Source organism: Schistocerca nitens, chromosome 4 (assembly GCF_023898315.1).
Source record: "Schistocerca nitens isolate TAMUIC-IGC-003100 chromosome 4, iqSchNite1.1, whole genome shotgun sequence".
Taxonomy (NCBI): Eukaryota; Metazoa; Arthropoda; class Insecta; order Orthoptera; family Acrididae; genus Schistocerca; species Schistocerca nitens.
The window spans coordinates 138188008-138210230 of NC_064617.1; the positions used below are offsets into that span (position 1 = coordinate 138188008).

At 43.2% G+C, this 22223-nt stretch overlaps 1 protein-coding gene across 1 annotated transcript in view; it reads right to left on the reverse strand.

The window, feature by feature from the left end:
* LOC126253077 (origin recognition complex subunit 2) overlaps positions 1-22223 on the reverse strand; it is a 124077-nt gene that overhangs the window by 93138 nt on the left and 8716 nt on the right. Inside the window, exon 3 of the mRNA XM_049954172.1 lies at positions 3508-3930. Within this exon, the coding sequence (XP_049810129.1) occupies positions 3508-3930 (423 nt within the window). The remainder of the gene's footprint in view (positions 1-3507; positions 3931-22223) is intronic.

A 22223-nucleotide genomic window follows, 5' to 3' on the forward strand; every position in this document is an offset into this window, starting at 1 on the left:
AGGGGCTGTTGCACTCTTGGTTCAAAAGAGAACATGCAAATGATAAAAAGCAAAGGTTATCAGAGATTTGTGCACCTATGGAAAGATCTATGAACAAAGCATACAACAACTATCACGCTCACTCCTTACCAAAAGATCTGGCAGAAAACCTGAAAAAATTCTGGTCCTATGTAAAATCACTAAGTAACTTTAAGGCTTCTATCCAGTCACTTGTTGACCGATCTAGCGTGGCAGTTGAAGATGGCAAAACGAAAGCCAAAGTTTTCAATTTCACATTCAAGAAATAGTTAATGCAGGAGAAGTATGCAAACATACCGTTGTTTGACCACTGAACAGACTCCTGTATGGATGACATAGTAATAAGCATTCCTGTCGTAGAGAAATAATTGAAAGAGTTGAAAAAAATAGTCACCAAGTCCATTTGGAATCCCAGTTCTGTTTTTCAAGGAGTCTTCTAGGGCTCTGGCCCCTTACCTAGCTTGCATGTATCACAAATCTCATACTCAGCTAAGAGCTGAGTCCCAAGTGACTGGAAAAAGCGCAGGTGACTCCTGTATGTAAAAAGAGCAAAAGAACAGACCCACAAAATTAAAAACTAACATCCCTGCAAAATCCTTGAACACATACTTAGTTCAAATATAATACATTTTCTTGAGACCAAGAATCTTACGTACACTAACCAGTATGGTTTCAGAAAGCATCACTACTGTGAAACTCGGCTTGCCCTTTTTTCACAATGTACTGTGAACTATAGATGAAGGGCAACAGGCATATTTCTAGATATCCGGAAATTGTCTGACACGGTGCTCCACAGCAGGCTGTTAGAAGGTACGACCATATGGACTAGTGTCACAGACATGCGAGTGGCTTGAAGACTTCTTAAGTTATAGACCCAGAATGATGGTGAGGGTATCTTCAGGAGTGCCCCAGGTATTATTCTGTATATACATAAATGATTTGGCAGACAGGGTGGGCAGAAATCTGCAATTATTTACTGATGATGCTGATGTGTATGGTAAGGTGTTGAAGTCAAATGACTGTAGGAGGACACAAGGTGACTTAGACAAAGTTTATAGTTGATGTGCTGAATGGCAGCTAGCTCTAAATGTAGAAAAATATAAGTAGTGTGGATGACTAGGAAAAACAAACCTGTAATGTATAGATACAGCATTAGTAGTGTCCTACTTGACACAATCACTTCTTTTACATATCAGTGCATAATGTTGCAAAGCAATATGAAGTGGAACTAGTATGTGGAGATTGTGATAGGGAACGCGAATGGTTGACCTTGATCTAGTGGGAGAATTCTACGAAAGTGTGGTTCATTTGTAAAGGAGAATGCCTATAGGACACTAGTGCAGGCAACTCTCGAGTACAGTTCCATACCAAGTCAGATTAAAGGAAGACATCAAAGCAGTTCAGAGTCTGGCTGCTAGATTTGTTACTGGAAGGTTCGAACAGCACGCAAGTGTTACAGACGTGCTTCAGGAACTCAAATGGAAATTCCTTGAAGAAATGTCACATTCTTTTCGAGGAACACTGTTGAGAAAATTTAGAGAAACGGCATTTATAGCTGAATGCAGAATGATTCTACTGCCTCCAACATACACTGCTTATAAGGAACAAGAAGCTAAGATATGAGAAATTAAGGCTCATATGGAGGCATATACACATTCATTTTTCCATCACTATTTACGAGTGGTACATGAAAGGAAATTACTAACAGTAGTATGTAGTACCTTCCGCCACACACCGTATGGTGGACTGCAGAGTATCTATGTAGATGCAGTTGTGAAAGCTAGGGTAGTGTATGTATTTTCATATGCAACTATCGGCAGTACTGGCATTTATCCTGAAGACAAACACTGGCCAGCAATTTTGTCTCATAACTTTATAGTTTTCTTGAGAAAATTTTCCTTTTGCTATGTAAATGAGAAATATTGAATATGTTATCATTACAATGTGGAAATGATGGCAGTTCATCTCCACATTTCAGTTAAGGGCAGTGAGCATGGTGATTTTATGTTGCATATATACGATTCTATAGTACAGGGTGATTCAAAAAGAATACCACAACTTTAGGAATTTAAAACTCTGCAACGACAAAAGGCAGAGCTAAGCACTATCTGTCGGCGAATTAAGGGAGCTATAAAGTTTCATTTAGTTGTACATTTGTTCGCTTGAGGCGCTGTTGACTAGGCGTCAGCGTCAGTTGATGCTAAGATGGCGACCGCTCAACAGAAAGCTTTTTGTGTTATTGAGTACGGCAGAAGTGAATCGACGACAGTTGTTCAGCGTGCATTTCGAACGAAGTATGGTGTTAAACCTCCTGATAGGTGGTGTATTAAACGTTGGTATAAACAGTTTACAGAGAATGGGTGTTTGTGCAAAGGGAAAAGTTCTGGATGGCCGAGAACAGGTGATGAAAATGTAGCACGCATCCAGCAAGCATTTGTTCGCAGCCCAGGAAAATCGACTCGCAGAGCTAGCAGAGAGCTGCAAATTCCACAATCAACTGTATGGAGAGTCCTACGAAAAAGGTTAGTTATGAAACCTTATCCGTAACTACCTGAACGTCAACTACCCGAGGCGATGGATCGGCCGCCAGGCAGCCCGTGACAGAGCACTTCATCACTGGCCTCCAAGAAGCCCTGATCTTACCCCCTGCGATTTTTTCTTATGGGGGTATGTTAAGGATATGGTGTTTCGGCCACCTCTCCCAGCCACCATTGATGATTTGAAACGAGAAATAACAGCAGCTATCCAAACTGTTACGCCTGATATGCTACAGAGAGTGTGGAACGAGTTGGAGTATCGGGTTGATATTGCTCGTGTGTCTGGAGGGGGCCATATTGAACATCTCTGAACTTGTTTTTGAGTGAAAAAAAAAACCCTTCTAAATACTCTTTGTAATGATGTATAACAGAAGGTTATATTATGTTTCTTTCATTAAATACACATTTTTAAAGTTGTGGTATTCTTTTTGAATCACCCTGTATACAAGAAATGTTAATTTATATGAAAACTATGTTTTATTCTTTCACTGCAAATGGAAAATGTTATGAACTAAATGGATGGCTAGCTACTTTGACTGAAAACTACATCTGTAAAGACAAATAAAAGTTTGCATCAAATAAATGAAATTCTTAAAAATAAGCAGTCTCTCTGGTGAGAAATCAATGTGAATATGAAATAAAAGAGTGATGGAAGAGTTTGGCTACCAAAGGTCATGAGCAAATTAATTATTAAACCGAATCATCAGTTGCTCAAGCTAAAGAAATTATCAAAAGGAAATGAGTGACAGACATCCTAGCGATCAGATTGAATCAAATGGTTTCCTCCTTTAGACATAACACATCACATCAAATATATCCCTCTATCAGACGAAGAACAAGACATGGAAGAAGAAGAAAACTTAAAGACTAAATATGATATAATAGATGTGTATATAAATCACTGATTATCAAGAATGTTTTGCAATAATGTATAAATAAGGATTTCACTCACTTTTTCCAATTCTCTTGCGCAAATTATAGGGTGTCTTTGCTGTATCCGCATCAAGTTGCCTCAGTCGAGTTGAAGGAGTTTGAACCTGCCTCGACGGTGTCCTCAGTTTCCTCAGTGGAGTGCACACAGAGAGTCTTCGCTGAGGGGTTCTGGTTTTACTCCGAGTATGAGAACTAGTTGGGGTGGCGTGGCCACTGAGTCCACGTGCCTTAGTTACCCCTTCCTGGTCAGGTGTCTGTACATATGCCAAAGCACTTCTTTTTGGTGTCTGGAACTGGCCATTGAGTCCATGTGCCTTAGGTATTCCTTCCCGGTCTGGTGTCTGCACAGATTCCAAAGCTTTCTGTGCCAAAGCATTCCTTCGTTTTGGTGTCTGGAATCCAAACATCTGTTCCCCCTTGACGTTATCATCTCCAAGGAGAGCTATAAATAAGATAATAAAATACAATTATAAGAAATTACAGACAAACAGTTCTTATGCCACAAATACATAACATTAACTAAAGGTTTTCATTCAACCTACAGGTGAAGGGTCATGAGCTGATTTGTGTCATTGCTACTCAGAGAAGTGCATTCTTATTGTCTGGTAGATTTTGTGAATTGTAAGACTAAAATCTATCATTTTCTATTAATGTTAATGTAATTAGATTTACATTATATTGTTTGCCATGAGCTTGTTGAGATTTTCAGAATTTATATTGAACTTAATAAGAGTTCACGTCAAATGCTAGTCAGTGGCTCTTATTTCAGTACAGTTAGCTATCATCGATGAGGAATTTATTCATTTTTGCCTGCTTTGAACTAAGTCTAATGATTACTTTTACTGGAAGGGGAGATTGACTATGAAGAAGAGTTTATCATAACATTATGAGAATACAGAATTTATCTGCTGTGAATTGTTTGCAGCCGGCCGGAGTGGCCTTGCGGTTCTAGGCGCTACAGTCTGGACCCGAGCGACCGCTACAGTCGCAGGTTCGAATCCTGCCTCAGGCGTGGATGTGTGTGATGTCCTTAGGTTAGTTAGGTTTAATTACTTCTAAGTTCTAGGTGACTGATGACCTCTGAAGTTAAGTCGCATAGTGCTCAGAGCCATTTGAACCATTTTTCGACCTACGGCATCCTGCTACTATAAGTGAGGCAAGATCCTTCTCATGCTCTGCTTGGAATCATATTCGTGTCGTGTCAGGTCCTTATATGGCAATCATCTGTTGTTGATATGCTGGGGAATCCAGAGCGAGGTTCATCATTGGCATCTTCTTGGCCATCTTGGAAGAGCTTGTACCACTTGTAACCATTTTTTTTATTTAGAGCAGACTCACCGTATGCCACTGTCAAAATTTCAAGCACTTGTTTCCATTTTTCACTCAAATTTTGATGCAAATTCTTTGCTCCTTTTTTTATAATAGTCGAAAATCACCAAGCACACTAAAACACGTCTCACCTTTCTATCTGTCAAAAACAAATGTAGTATGCTGTACACTTGAAAGTGAAAATATGTGTAGGACATATGTGTAGGACATGTGTACCAACATAAGAAAAAAAAGATAAATAATCGAATGTACATTGTCCGCACAATTTGAAAAGTCAACTCACTTTTTGAAGAGCCCTCGTATATGTTTCTGATAGGCACAGAATTTATATATGCAAACAATTCAAATGGTGTGTGTGTGTGTGTGTGTGTGTGTGTGTGTGTGTGTGTGCGCGCGCGCGCGCGTGCACGCTACACACACACACACACACACACACACACACACACACACACACACACACACACACACACACTCTCTCTCTCTCTCTTTACCATCCTCATGATTTGGGCAGTTAAACAACATCCCCATTCCCTGTGACACAATGTTCCACAGCAACACTGCAATGTGATCACTGAAGCACACCCACGGCTTACAGTTACACAAGACTGGTGGCATTCAACTGCACCCAGGTCAGGAAACCGTGGTTCGCCAAGCATGTATCCAGCAAACAAATAATGAGCTCACTGAGGTGCTTGCCATTTAGAACAAACTGGGAGTGTGTGTAGCTTAATCGAAAATACCACAGCTGTGTGAGCATCACACTTCTGTGGGGCACTCCTGACAATACTCCTGCCTATGACGAACACTTGCTGTCCAGGACAATTATTTAAGAAGTCTGTTACTTAGGAAGTCTTTGAACCACTCACAGATCTGTGAACCTAAACCCTTCATTAACATTATGCAGTGGTGCACTGTGTTAAACACTTCCCAGAAATCTAAGAATATGGAATCTGCCTGTTGCCCTTTGTTCACAGTTCGCTGAATATCACATAACAAAAGGGCAAGCTGAGTTTTACTTTTAGTCTACAAACATAGTAAAAAATATTGTGAATAAGTAGTCAAAATCAAATTGTTCAAATGGCTATAAGCACTATTGGACTTAACATCTGAGGTCATCAGTCCCCTAGACTTAGAACTACTTAAACCTAACTAACCTAAGGACATCACAAACATCCACACCCGAGGCAGGATTCGAACCTGCGACCGGAGCAGCCACGCGCTTCCGGACTGAAGTGCCTAGAACCGCTCAACCACAGTGGCCGGCTGAATAAGTAGTCCTTACCAGTTTGAGAATGTTCATATTGAAACTGGTATCAGTGACCATGAGGCAGTTGTAGCAACAATGATTAGAGGTATAAAATGCAGCCAACATAAGTAGGAAGGTTTAGATACTTATTTTATATTTTCTCTTATGGATTTCTCTTTCTCTTTACCCAGTTTTCAAAATTTTGTCTCTTTTTACGACTTTCCCAATGGATTTTTTTTTCTTCTTCAATCATTTTCTTCATATCATATAGACACTTTTCCAGTGAGAAATTCTTCTCCACTCATTACCTATTGTTAACCACTGTGTATTCTCAAAATTTTTGTACAAATTTTTCAATTTTTTCTAAATTTTTTCTTTGCTTTTCTTCCGTTTTTCTATCTTTTATCCATGCTCTGCATATCTTTTTGGTGACTCCCATGATTTCTAACACTCCAAACTGTCCTCAAATTCTGTTGATGAATCCCATCACATACTACATCCATTCTTTTCGAAAACATGCTTTAGCACTATCAAAACTAAGGCTGCAAATTCTTTTTCTTGAAACCTGCCTGTCCCTTGGAGTTCATCCAAAAGGCTCAACATTGAAAGTCCCTATTTCTGGATGTAATCCTACTCTACACAAAGCTATTTTATAGTTTAAAATGCAGCAATCTCTTGCTCTTACCCAGCTAATCTGTGGGGATAGGCAAAATAGTGTGAACACCTGTACTTACTTGGAAAAGGTGTATTAATAAGGGACTGGACCCCAATTTGCCCATAATACAGCTGTGATTCTTCTTGAAATATTGGCATATACTGATGGTATAGTCTCCAGTGGAATTTTATGCCACTCTTCGATCAGAACCTCTTCTAACTCCTGTGCTGCTAACTCAGGACACAAGTATCTTGGTGCAAAATTTTCCTGACTGTGGATACTGGCATTAATAATCCCATCCATATATACATAAAATGAATGTTTGTCTTTCTGTTCCCACCATATGACCTCAAAAAGAATTGGCACAATTTACATTTTTTTTGTAAAATCATCATAGTGACGACGGAGGCTTAAATTTGCTCCAGAGTCTATGCTCCAATACCGCCCACAGGAGTTTGATAATGTTTAAAGTCTGGGGACTGTGTTGGCCAGGGAAGATGCTGCAGTCCAGCTGCATGTTCCCCATACCATGATTGTATAGTGCTGGCTGTGTGAATGGGTGCATTATTGTCCTGAAATATGGCATCATTGTTGGGGGAAAAACAATTGAATCTTGGAGTGCACTTGATCACCTGAAACATTTACACAATTGCTGGCTGTTACACGGACTTTGAGAGTAATGATGGGACTAGCAGAATAGCATTATATAGCTGCCCACACCATCACACTTCCACCTCCACACTTAACAGGTGGAATCAAGCAATTAGGATTGCAGGCTTCTTTTGGCGTTCTCCAGATGCAAACCCAGCCAATGTTGGAAATAACACAAACACTGACTCATCTGACCATATGACCTGTTTCCACTGATCAGTCATCCGTGATTTATGCTCCTGACACCATGTTTTACACTTCTTTGCATTGGTTGTTGTCACTGATGGTTTCTGCATAGCAGCTCATTCATGAATATTCGCTTTGTAGAGTTCTTGGCAGACAGTGTCAACAGATACAGGGTCTCAAAGATGGCTATTGAGCTCTGCAGTCACTTTAGCCACTGTAGTTTTGTGTTGTTTTGACACAATTAGTGTTAGTCTCTCATTTAGTTTTGATTTGTGCCCACTATTACATTTACACAATGACGTCTTTGCATGTTTTGTGTAGGCTGTCATGACTGCTGAAGCAGTTGCTCTTGAAACTTTTAATATGTTGGCTGTTTTGGTTACTGATGCTCCAGCTAATCCGGCCCTCTTTGGAACTCTGTTTGGTCTTCATTTTACGTCAACATTGGCCTCTGAATGCAAATACAAAGTGTGCACTACTCATAAACAACCTGCACTGATGTCTAGTCCTTAATGAACACACACAGTCCAGCGTGACACGTGCCTTACCTATGTTGTTGAGGATCAAAAACAACCATTCCATAACTACCACTGCTCACGTTATTCTGCCTATCCTCTGTATATGCCTCATCAGCCAGTCTCCATTCAACCAGACTTCTCTCCTCCTACAAAATCCTGCAGGTGTCTGCCCCTCATGTTTCCTTGGATGGTATCATCCACCAAGCCAGCTTCAAACTGCAACAAAATGCCAAACTTCACCTCAAAAAGCTATCCCACCTTCTCCTAAACTTCATGAACAGTGGTGTTTCCCTTCCTGTCCCTCTGCAGCTCCCTAATCAGCCACACCATCAACCACCACCTCTCTCCTACAAACCAAGCTGAATCAACCTCCTTAATATCCCACAGCCTTCAGCACTGCCTCCAAGACCAAGAACAACCCATAATCACAGGAACCAGTCACAACAGTACAGTGTCCTCACCCTCTTGTCTAAAGCATTTTCCCCTCCTGAATTATCTGTATTATCCGAGGGTCTCACTTTCAGCACTAAACATGCATTTGATCATGCTGCTTTGATGAAGGACCTGCTTTCCTTCATGCATAATATCAACTGTAAATATCAGTTTGCAACCCAATCCCAAAACATTTCCAACAGAAAACCTGACATTGAACCCTGCCTTGAACAGCTTCAAATGCAATCCCAACTTTCAAGATCACACCTTACAAGCATTTCGAGAATTCCTCACATCCAGCATTGATTCACAATTCTTTCTCAGGCCCCTACAACATGATCCTAACTATCCTTTGCAGAACTTCAGGCTCTATGTTCCCTAAAAGTTGATTACTCCATCATTATCCTCCCAGCAGACAAAGGATCTAGTGCTATAGTACTTGATCGAAAGGCGTATGACAGTGAAGGTCTACACCAGCTGTCTGACACCTCTACATGCAGCATCTGCCATCAAGATCCCATTCCCGTGATTCAAACTGACCTGCAGTCTCTCCTAAAAAACTCAGGACCCTCACAAGAACTAACACCACAATCCATAGACCTTCTCACCCCACCCAAACCACACACACCCCACCTTTTACCTTTTCCTAAGATCCACAAACCCAGTCATCCTGATCGTCCTATGGTTACTGACTTCCAAGCACCCACCGAATGTATATCTGCCTTAGTTGATCAGCACCTGCAACCCACAGTGCAAAGAATTCCCTCCTATATCAAAGATACTAACTATTTCCTAGATCATCTGAAAGCCATACTCATCCTGCTCCCACCACACACATTGCTTGTCACCATTGATGCCACCTCTCTCTTTACCAGCATCACCCACGTACCAGATCTGTCTGCTGCTGAATATTTCCTCAGTCGGTGCCCACCTGATTACAAACCTATGACGTCATTCCTACTCACCTTAATCAACTACTTCACCTTTGAGGGGCAGATATACAAACAGATCAGGCATACAGCCATGGGAACCCGAATGGCTCCTTCCTATGCCAACCTTTTCATGGGTCACTTGGAGGGGGCTTTCCTGGGATCCATAAGTCTTCAGAACCTTGTTTGGTTTAGATACATTGATGACGTCTTTGCCATATGGACTCACAGTGAGGCTAAATCTCATATCTGTGCGGTGCCTGTTGATGCAATTGGAAGGTGGGGTTACACTAGTCATGGCCTGCACCTGAATAGGAGGGGGCAGGATAGATTAGTTGATCTTCTTGCAGAAAATGTAAGGGGGGCCACATGCACACAAGACAAAATACCTGTGATTACTGGAGTCACAGGGACACATTTTTTAGGTTAGTTGGTTGGTTGGTTGTTTGAGGTTTAAGGGACCAAACAGCAAGGTCATCAGTCCCTTGTTTCAAATATGGTCCATTCCGCTAATGGGACAACTCAGGAAAGTCAGAACAATAAAAGGGAAAAAGGTAATAATGTAAAAGGGCAGTCATGTTGTCAATGGTAAAAAACAAAATGAGGGAAGTCAGCAAGAGAACGAACCCAACGCTACGCTGAAGCAGCATAGGCAAGACCACCTGTGACTTAAAAGGTGCAACCGCTAGAATGTAGAAATACGTATGGGAAAAGGAGACTGACCAATCCTTTAAACAAAAAAGGTAAAAACAGAGTAAAAGGGGAAGAAAAGAGGATGTCGGTCAGGGAGGCGAATCGGGAATCTCCAAACACGGCTTACAGTGGGAGACACCCAAACACTCACCGTCCTGCCCCAACACCAGAGAGAGATTAAAAACCTTAAAACTGAGAATAAAAACCACTTTCCCGGAGGAAACCAAGAACCAGAGAGACCATCCGGGAATCGTCAGCCAACATCAAAGGTAAAGTGTGGGGGAGTCTGTACTTAGCACGCAGAGCCAAAAGAAGGGTGCATTCAACCAAAATGTGGGCTACTGACTGGAAGGCTCCACAACCACAAAGTGGGGGTGGCTCATCACGCAAAAGAAAACCATGGGTCAGCCTGGTATGGCCAATGCGGAGACGACACAGTGTGGTTGTGTCCTTTCGGGAGAGATGAAAGGAAGAACGCCACGGGCCTGGTGTCACCTTAATCGCACGAAGTTAATTAGACAGGGGAGTAGCCTCCCAAGAATTGGCCCATGACTGTGCGAAGTGGGATTTGATGTGAAGCCGTAAATCCACTGCAGGAGGGGTTACAGAAAATGAGGGGTAAGTGACTGCTCCCCCAGCCAAACGATCAGTGAGCTCATTACCCGGAATACCCACATGGCCAGGGACCCAAAGGAAGTCAATGGAACAAGCAGCACGGTGAATATCAGCGAGATGGTCATGGATGGCAGAGACCAAGGGATGGCGCGAAAAACACCGGTCAATAGCAAGAAGGCCACTCGAGTCCGTACATAACAAAACGCGGTTGTGTTGGGACTGTTTAATAAAGGTAAGGGCCTGGGAAATTGCCATCAATTCCGCAGTAAACACCCCACATGTAGGTGGCAGCAGATGATTTTCCATTCCAACAGAGGACGTGAAGGCATACCCCACATGATCAGCAGATTTAGAGCCATCAGTGTAAAAAACAACAGCATCCCGAAACTCCCATAAAATTTGGCGGAAAAAGGAACGGAACACCACCGCGGGGATGGAATCTTTCATCTTTCGGACCTCAGTGGAGATCCATCCGAATTCGAGGCCGAGGAACTAACCAAGGGGGGGGGGGGGGGGGGGGGGGGGGAGCGAGGAAGACAGGACAAAGAAGGAAGCTGAAAATCACAGCCAAGAGACGCAAGGCGGAGCCCAACCGGTAAATCCGCCCGTCGGCGGGAGTCGGGTGGGCGACGTCCATGGTCTGGGAACAAGATAGAATAGGAAGGATGAGTAGGAGAGGAACGGATAGCAAGTGCATAAGACACCAGAAGCTGGGACCGCCGAACAGAAAGGGGGGGGGGGGGGGGATCCCAGCTTCAACCAGGAGACTATCAACAGGGCTAGTAGGGAAGGCACCGGTGGCCAAACGGATACCACGATGGTGGACTGGATCCAGCACGTGCAGTGTGGAAGGAGCAGCTGAACCATAAACTTGACAACCATAGTCCAAGCGAGACAGAACTAGAGCACGATAAAGACGGAGAAGAAGGGAACGGTCCGCACCCCAAGAGGAGTGGGCAAGGAAGCGAAGGACATTGAGTTGACGGAAACATCCTACCTTCAGGAGTCTGATATGGGGCAGCCAAGTGAGCTTTTTGTCGAAAAGAAGACCCAGGAAACGAAACTGTGGGACCACAGGCAATCGTTGTGCATCGAGATAGAGCTCTGGATCAGGGTGGATCGTAGTACGGCGACAGAAGTGGACCACCCGCGATTTTGAAGGAGAGAACTGAAACCTGTGTGAGAGGGTCCATGCAGAGGCATGCCGTATAGCTCCCTGGAGCTGCCGTTCTGCAGATTCCATCGAGGAGGAACTAACCCAAATGCAGAAATCATCCAGGGCAGGGGCGACCAAGGGACCGACAGAGGCCACAAGTCCATCGATAGCAATGAGTAAAAGAAGGACACTCAAGACAGAACCCTGTGGGATGCTCGTCTCCTGGGTCCGTGGAGAACTAAAAACAGTACCAACTCGAACTCTGAATGACCGATGAAACAGGAACTGGCGGATAAAAATTGGGAGTGGGCCCAGAAGACCCCACTGATGAAGGGTAAGTAAGATGTGATGGCGCCAGGCCGTGTCATAGGCCTTGCGAAGGTCAAAAAACACTGCAACCAAATGGCGGCACTGGGAAAAAGCCTGCCGGACTGCGGATTCCAAGCGAAGTAAATGATCAATTGGAGACTGTCCCTCTCGAAAGCCACACTGGTAAGGGGACAATAGATCCCGAGATTCGAGGACCCAATTGTGCCGACGGGCTACCATCCGTTCAAGTAACTTACAAACAACATAGGTCAAACTAATTGGCCGATAGCTGTCAACAGATAGGGGGTTCTTACCAGGCTTAAGGACGGGAACCACGATGCTATCCCTCCACTGAGAAGGGAAGTCACCCTGGAGCCAGATACGGTTAAACACCCGAAGAAGATGTTGCCGTTGTGGAGCACTGAGATGTTGAAGCAGTTGGTTATGAATGGAATCTAGGCCAGGGGCCGTATCATGAGAAGAAGATAGAGCAGAAAGAAATTCCCATTAAGTAAAAGGTTCGTTGTAAGATTCTGACTCACAAGGGGTGAAACATAAGGTGGAAGCTTCAGCCCACTGTTTTTGGTGAAGGAAAGCAGCTGGATAGGAGGCTGATGCCGATGCCACTGCAAAATGGGTCGCAAGATGTTCTGCAAGAACTAATGGGTCCGCACAAAGGCCATCTGGGAGGTGAAGCCTTGGGAGGGTGGACTGCCGATGGCAACCTTGGAGAGAGCGAAGTGTAGCCCATACCCGTGACAGAGGGACAGTAGAACCAAGGGAAGAAACTAATCGTTCCCAACATATCCGCTTGCTCTGTTTGATTAAATAACGGGCTTTAACGCGGAGGCGTTTAAAGGTAGTAAGGCTGGCTACGGATGGGTGCCTCTTAAAGTGTTGCAAAGCTCGACGGTGATCACGGATGGCGATGGCAATGACAATGGCCGTACTCCACCATGGGACTTGCCGGCGACAAAATGGCCCAGATGAGTGCGGGACAGCAAGGCTAGCAGCGCGAACAATCGCATCAGACACATCACGTAGGACGTCATCAATACAACCCGACAAAGAGGGAGAAAACACGACCTGTGCAGTGTATAGAGGTCCAATCGGCACGTTGGAAAGACCAACGAGGGAACCTGTCCATCAGGGAGCAGGAAGGGAGCGAGATAATCAACAGGAAATGGTCACTATCACAAAGGTCGTCGTGTGGCGACCAGTGTAATGAAGGGAGGAGAGAGGGAGAGAAAGAGAAAGATCAATGGCAGAAAAGGTACAATGACCGGCACTGAAATGAGTAGGGGAGCCATCATTAAGAAGGCACAAGTCGTGGTCTGCAATAAATTGGTCTATAAGAAAACCTCGTCTAGATGGAAAGGCACTGCCCCACAAGGGATGATGAGCATTAAAATCCCCAAGGAGGAGGAAGGGAGGAGGAAGTTGCTGAAGAAGGGCAGTTAAGGCAGCAGCTGTAAGATTCCTGTCAGGAGGGAGATAAAGATTGCAAACTGTGACCGCAGAGTCTAAGTGGACCCTAACAGCAACCGCTTCGAATGTAGTTTGAAGAGGAATCCACGTGCTAGCAATGTCTGTACGGACCAACGTACAAACGCCACCAGAAGCCCGCAGGGGTCCGACCCTATTTCGACAGAAAACACGGAACCCACGGAGTGTCGGTGAGTGAGCATCAGTAAAATGAGATTCCTGGAGAACCACACAAGCTGCAGAGTAGGACGAAAGAAGGGATTTCAATTCTGGAAGGTGACGATAGTATCCATTACAATTCCATTGGAGAACCACAGAACGATGGTTTAAATGGGGGCTGAACACACTAAAGCCAGTCATACCGCCGGGTCCCCACCCGTCACCGACAAGGAGGGGGCGACATCCATGAACAACAGGTCAGAATCCGGTTGTGAAGTCGGGGAAGGGACCTCTGGTGACACCAGAGGCTCTTTGTCCCGGGACTTATGTTTCTTCTTCTTTTCAGGCTGAGATCGAGGAGGGCTGTGTGGCATAAAGGAGCCAGCGGCAGCAAGATCAGGAACAGAAAGAGACCGGGCGACCTGGGGGCCGACAGACCGCGGCTCTCGCGGTCATCGTGCAGCAGCAGACCTTTGGCCTGGAAGGTGCCGGGAAGGGGCATCCCGGGAGAGGCGCCCTTGACCAGCAGACGCCGAAGGAGTGGGACACTTCTCCGGCTGGGGAGGGGGAGCAGTGCCCAGAGGAGAAGATGTGGGAGCAGCAGGGGAGGGGGGGAGGAGGGGGGTCCGGGATGGGGGTAAGGAAAAGGGAGGAAGGGGTGAAGATGTAACCAAGGCGTAACTAGATGTCATGGACACAGGGTGAAGACGTGTATATTTCTTAGGGGCCTCTGTGTAGGTTAAACGATCGAGGGACTTATACTCCTGTATCTTCTTTTCCTTCTTATATACTGGGCAATCTGGTGAACGTGGAGAATGACTACCATGACAGTTTACACACACGGGAGGGGGAACACAGGGACTCCCCTCATGGAGTGGACGTCCACAGTCACCACAGAGAGGGGCCTGTGAACAGCGGGAAGACATGTGTCCAAAACGCAAGCACTTAAAACACCTCATAGGAGGTGGTATGTACGGCTTCACATCACATCGATAAACCATAATCTTAACTTTCTCAGGGAGGGTATCCCCTTCAAAGGCCAGGATAAAGGCACCAGTATCAATGCGATTGTCTTTAGGACCCTTCTGAACACGCCAAACAAAGTGAACACGCCGCCGTCCGAGATTGACCTGAAGTTCCTCATCAGTTTTAAGGATGAGGTCCCTGTGAAAAATCACACCTTGTACCATATTTAGAGACTGGTGGGGGGTAATGGACACAGGAATTGTGCCAAGATGAGTACAGGCACGAAGGGCCGCAGATTGGGCAGCTGAAGCAGTTTTGATCAGCAACGAACCCGACTGCATCTTGCTCAGGGAGTCCACTTCGTCAAACTTGTCTTCAATGTGTTCCACAAAGAATAAAGGTTTGGTATTGGTGAAAGTATCTCCATCAGTCCTGGTGCAAACTAGATAATGAGGGAAAGGTTTCGCCCCTAGCCGACGGACCTGACCCTCTTCCCAGGGGGTAGCCATGGAAGGGAAGGCCAAAGGGGCAAGAGAAGCAGCACTTGAAGAATCAGTTCCATGCAGAGAGACGATCGCAGAAGAATGGCCAGAGTTCTGGACCCGTATGCATTTCATTTGCATAGCGTCCGCCCTGATACCACCCACTTCGATCAGGGGCTCTCCTCACGGGCGCCACCCAGCCACAGCAAGGGCCGTCTGGCACGGCGGCCATTGCCGGGAGTTCTGATGCTCCAGGATGACGAACAACCACTCCAAGGCATGCATGATGAGGTCACAGCTCAGGTATCAGAAGTGTGATCCCTGTGTGTTCAGGCGGCTCAACCAAAAGGGTACATAGCGACCCCACCACATGGGCTGGCTACCTGCTGGCTATCCACCCTAGCATCAGACAACAACGTGAAAGAAAAGGTGGAATGTACTAGGAGGGCGCACGTCGGAGACACTAGGTAAGGTGCTCTTCCCCAAATGGCTCACACTACAGAGGAGAAATTTTGTAATGGAGGTCAAACACCAGAAGGGGACCAAGGAATGCCAAAAGGAGGAGATGATTACGCAACAAAGCCGAATTGTAAAACCAACAGAACCAGGAGGATAGCAGGGGCCAACATAAGCAAGGACACCAAGAGAGGGAGAGGAGAGGGCGACGGGAAAGGAGCAAGGAGGGGAAAGGAGGGGAAGGGGAAGGAAATGCAGCCCTGGAGAGAAAGAAGGCTGCAATAGCTCGGGGCCCCGTGCTCGCCACGCACGTATCCACAAAAGAGTTGTGGACCCCCTGGGGGGATTTTTTAGGTTAGTGTCAGGTTACAGACAGTGAGTATTGAAAGAGATTAAAACAGAACAGTGCCATAATGTCTGTAACAGTATCCACAGAAATAAAATTTGTGTATTTCATCAGAACATTAGAGGATTGAAAAATAAGATAGACAAGCTTTTTGTATGCCTAGAAAATGGGGTAAATTCTGAAGGTATAGATGTTTTGTGCCTCTCTGAACACCATGTAATTGCATAACTGCAGGGATGGAGAAGTTAAATGTAAGGGATTACAGATTAGCATCTTATTCATGTAGAGTCAACATGGAAAGGAAAGTTGCTACTTATATAAAAACTGGACACAAAGTCAAAAATATTGAAACAAATAGTTTTTGTGTAGATCAGATCCTTGAAGCATGTGCTTGTGAGTTGCTACTGCAATATACTTCTATAGTAACTGTAACAATCTACAGATCCCCTCAAGGGAACTTTCAGCTATTCATGAAAAATCTAGAGGTATTATAGAGCTACCTGTCGGACAAAAAGAAGCAGTTAGTAGTTTGTGGTGATTTAAATGTATATTTTTTAAAAGATACGGATAGGAAAAATGTTCTAGAATCTTTCTTTGTTTGTTTGTTTCAATCTAGTATCTGTTGTAAATTTTCTAACTCGTGTGCAGCAGGATAGTAAGTCACTTATCAATAACATTTACATAAACAGTGCTCAAGCAGAAACAATTAATGTGTACCCAGTTGTTAATGGGCTATCTGATCATGATGCACAGTTAATGGAAATAACACATACAGCACCTTACAGGCTTCAGGTAGGCTCATACAAGACAGGGAGGCTTATTGATGCGAACAGGATACAGAGTTTTAAGAGCAGCCTTGAAGATGTAGAATGGGATGAAGTATACACAGAAAATGATGCTGATGCCAAATTCAATTTATTCCACCATAAATTTGTCTCAATATTTGACAGTTGCTTTCCTGAAACGTTATCCAAAAAAGCCATTACAAAGTCAAGTAAGCCATGGATTACTAAGGGAATTAAGATATCGTGTAAGAGGAAGAGGGAAACATATGGACAGGCCAGAATAAGTCAGGATCTGACGTTACTTGCTTACTACAAAAGATACTGTAATATTTTAAGGAAAGTCATTAAGAAGTCAAGAAGCTTGTGTGTTCTGACAAATTAATAATGAGGATAATAAGATTAAAACTATATGGAACATTGTCAAACAGGAGACGGGGCAGCCTGATAGTGCACAACATACCATAGCAATAAAGCTAAATGATGACATTGTGAGTGATAATTCACAAGTTGCAAGTATTTTTAACAATCACTTTTGGAATGTAGCAGCAAAAATAGGGTTAAAGGGTTCAGTTGAAGAAGCAAAAAAATACATTAAAAACGCCATTCCCCAGGACTTTAGGCCTTTAGAAACAGCACCAACATCCCTTACTGAAATTAAGGGAATTATAAACATACTGAAAAACAAGAGCTCATGTGGTGTTGATGGAGTCTCTAACAGAATTTTGAAGTGTTGTTCTAATTTAATATGTGGAGTCCTTAGTGATATATGTAATGCTTCACTGGCACAGGGAATTTTTCCAGACAGACTGAAATATGCAATTCTCAAACCTCTTCATAAGAAAGGGGACAAGAGTGACTTGAATAATTGGCACTGTTGCTGACTTCATTTTCTAAAATATTCGAAAAAGTTATGTATTCAAGAGTAGTCTCACATTTAAGTGAAAATAATTTACTCAGCATATCACAGTTTGGATTCCGGACGGGTTACTCGACCGAGAATGCTATCTACGCATTTACCCATCAAATAGCACAAGCCCTAAATAACAAATTATCGCCAGTTGGTATTTTTTGTGATCTTTCCAAGGCATTTGACTGTGTGGATCATTTCACACTCTTAGAAAAATTCAGGTTTTGTGGAATTGAAGGCTACACACACAGCTGGTTTGAATCATACTTGACGAACAGAGAACAAAAAGTTGTGCTGAATGACACAAATAATGTTGGGAAGGTGGTAAATCCTAGTGAATGGGGAGTTATCACAACAGGAGTCCCGCAGGGTTCAATTATGGGTCCTCTGCTGGTCCTTATTCATGTGGATGACCTCTCACTTAACATTCAGCAAGCAGAACTAGTACTTTTTGCAGCTGACATGAGTGTTATAATAAATCCCATTCCAGAAAAAGCAGCTGAAGATATTGTTAAGGATGTCTTTCAAAGAATTATTAAGTGGTTCTCAGAAAATGGACTCTCCCTTAATTTTGAAAAAACTCACTATATCCAGTTCTGTACAGCGAATAGTCATATCGACAATTGATGTAGCACATGAACAGGGCACAGTTAACAGGGTAGATTTCTCCAAATTTTTGGGTGTTCACATTGATGACAACTTGAACTGGAAGAAGCATATTACTGAGCTTCTCAAACAATTAAGTTCAGCTTCTTTCGCTCTTCATATAATCGCTAGTCTTGGTAATAAACAGATCAGCCTCTTAACGTAATTTGCATATTTCCAATCAATAATGTCTTATGGAATAGTTTTCTGGGGTAACTCGCCACTTAGACATAAAGTATTGACTGCACAAAAGAGAGCAGTGAGGTTAATTAGTGGTGTTCACCCAAGGACGTCATGTAGGCACCTATTCAAGGAGTTATGTATTTTTAACAGCACCATCAGAGTACATATATTCACTAATGAAATTCGTTATAAATAATCCATCTCAATTCGTGAAGAACAGTGATGTTCATACTTACAACACTAGAGGGAAAAATGACCTTTCCTCTCCATTATTGAAGCTGTCAGTTGCTCAAAAAGGAGTACATATTCAGCAACAAAAATCTTTGATCATTTGCCCAACAACAGAAAGTGTCTGGCAGGTAGCAGATCCAGTTTTAAATCTAGCTTAAAATCATTTCTTTTGGACAACTCCTTCTATTCCAGGGATGAATTTCTGTTTCAGAATTGGTAAAAAAAATTGTACCTCTAAATATAGTTGCATGTGTAGAACTAAAAATTTCAGTAATATTAATATTAGCACTACTCGTGTGTGTATATATCTTGAAATCTGACTTGTTCCATATCATATCAATAAAATAATCGTAAAAATAATCTACAGAACATGACATAACTAAACTAAGCTGACCTGTTAAAATTCCTAGAATCTCTGAATACCTTCTCCCAATTAAATTTCAAATGGTCCTATTCCGAATCCCATGTCACTTTCCTTGATGTTGATCTCATCCTCACCGAAAGCCAGCTGCACACTTCTGTTTGTATTAAACCTACTAACAAACAGCAGCACTTACATTTTGACAGTTTCCATCCTTTCCATGTCAAACGTTCTCTCCCATACAGCCTTGGCATTCAAGGCAAATGTATTTGTTTTGATGCAAATTCTTTAGAGCAATACACCATCATCCTCACCTCAGCCTTCACTGGACATAATTACTCCACCAGCTAGTTCAAAAGCAGATTTTCAGGGTTATCACATCAAATCCTGGTACTGCTGATTCCTCCAAAAAACAACTTCAGAGCACACCACTGGTCACTCAGTATTATCATGGCCTGTAATGTATTAATCAGTGACTTTGACAAGGCCATGACTTCCTACAACCATGCCCTAAAATGAGATCCATTCTGTCTGAAATTTTGTCCTCCACACCTAAAATAGTTTTTCATCACCCTTCCAATCTCCACAATTTTCCTGTCAGACCCTATGCTCCTTCTGCACCCATCTCCCTACCCTATGGCTCCTATTCCTGTGACCGCCCCCACTGCAAGATTTGCCCTATGCATCCTTCTAACACCACCTATACCTGCCCTGTAACTGGCAAAACATAGGGTACTATCAAAGGGAGAGCCATCTGTGGAATGACACACGTCATATACCAGCTGTTATTTAACACTGTTCGGCCTTTTACATCAGCATGACTACCACCAAATCATCAGCTAGGATGAATGGGCATAGGCAGAGTGTGTATACTGGCGGCACACAGTATCCTGCTGCAGAGTGTGCTCTACAAGATGACTATTGTGACCTCAGTGACTATTTCACCACACACGCCATCTGGATTCTTCCCCCAGATGCCAGTTTCGCAGAACTACACAGATAGGAACCAGCCCCACAACACAGCCTTGGTCCTTGCCACCCATATGGCCTTAATTTACATTATCTCAGCATTTCTTCACAGTAACTATTTCTTTCTTCTCTCCACTTTAGTTTTCTACACCTTTCATTTTCTCACCTGTGTATTTTTCTCTGTCCCCCTCCCACCTATGTTACGTGCAATGCACTTAGCTTCTCACTCTTATTACTTGTACACAATGTTTTAGCAGTACTCTAGTCTGTCATACTACCCTGTCTTACAGCTTTAAGCTCTCCGGTATTCAAATCTCATTCAGTGTAGTCCCCAATAATCAGTCTCATCCCACCCAGTAAGCCTCCCCTGATCTGTAGTTTTGGGTGACTTTTCTGAAATCTACCCCTTTTCCTAGGCTTCTCCAGTCCTTTTCTTTCATCCCTCTCCCCTCCCCTTCAACCATTCTGCCTGAAGGAAGAGCCACTGGCTCCAAAAGATAGCCTAATTATAACCTCCTTTTATGTGTATGTTCTGCCACCACTTGGTGAGCAGATTTTTTATCTATCCAATTACATGATATAAATTTAATATGTTAGATATAGAGGCAGTAATGCCAAATCTCAAAGAGGAACTCAAAACATTTTCCCTTGGCACTGTAGTTACCATACACTTGACAGATATGTACATGGCAGAACAGTTCATGATAGAATTATCCCTTCATGATATACAGACAATGCAAAAAAACTTCTGAAGAAACAGAGCCTACTGCTTAATAGGTGTGAAACAAAACACCAGAGAGATGCTGAATGAAAAGCGTTTGGCTGTGAAGAGACCAACGTGTGTAGCCTTAACGACTGCTGCATGAAAATCTTATCAAAAAATTTCTCATAAAACCCAATGCAATTCTGGTCATATTTAAAAGCTATAAGTGGACCAAAATTACTGTCCATACACTCAAGGACATCACAGGAACTGAAACTGGAGATAACAAAGCTAAAGCAGAAATACAAAATTCCATTTTTGTATGTTCCTTTACAATGACATATATCTAAAAACAAAGATGATGTGACTTACCAAACGAAAGTGCTGGCAGGTCGACAGACACACAAACAAACACAAACATACACACAGAATTCAAGCTTTCGCAACCAACACTTGCTTCGTCAGGAAAGAGGGAAGGAGAGGGGAAGATAAAAGGATGTGGGTTTTAAGGGAGAGGGTAAGGAGTCATTCCAATCCTGGGAGCGGAAAGACTTACCTTAGGGGGAAAAAAGGACAGGTATACACTCGCACACACACATATATCCATCCGCACATACACAGACACAAGCAAAAGATACACAGATGTGCTGCCGAGAACTTGCAGCTGAGTTAGCTTTCATCTTAACCGTACTATACCTCCCAGGAATATACAGTATATTACAGTTAAGATGAATGCTAACTCAACTGCAAGTTCTCTATGGAATCTGAAAGGAATCCCTTCAGGCCTTAAAGCCTAGTTTAATTTTAGTGAATTTTGCTATTTCTTAAAGCCATTTATACTAATATAGCTATATGACTAATCTTTGCAGTAGTGTGAAGAGTAAACTGGGCAGCACATCTGTGTATCTTCCTCTGTAAAGGAACATAAACTGGGTAGCACATCTGTGTATTTTCCTTTGTAAAGGGACATACGAAAATGGAATTCAGTATTTCTGCTTTTGCTTTACTACCCCCAGTTTCAGTTCCTAAACATCTTGAGTGTATGGACAGTAACTTTGGTCCACTGATAGCTTTTCAGTATGACCAGAATTGCTTTGGTTTTTATGAGAAATCTTTCTACAAGATTTTCGTGCAGCAGTCATTGAAGTCTACACACATTGGCCCCTTCACAGCCACTTTTCATTCAGGCTCTCTCCTGAGGGGGAGAGAAAAAAAATGCTCATTGATTGGAAAAAAGCATGTCACACCTGTCTCCAACAACATAACAGAAACGATCCACAAAATTTCCATCCCAACTCACTGACATCCATATGTTGCAAAATTCTAAAACACGAATTA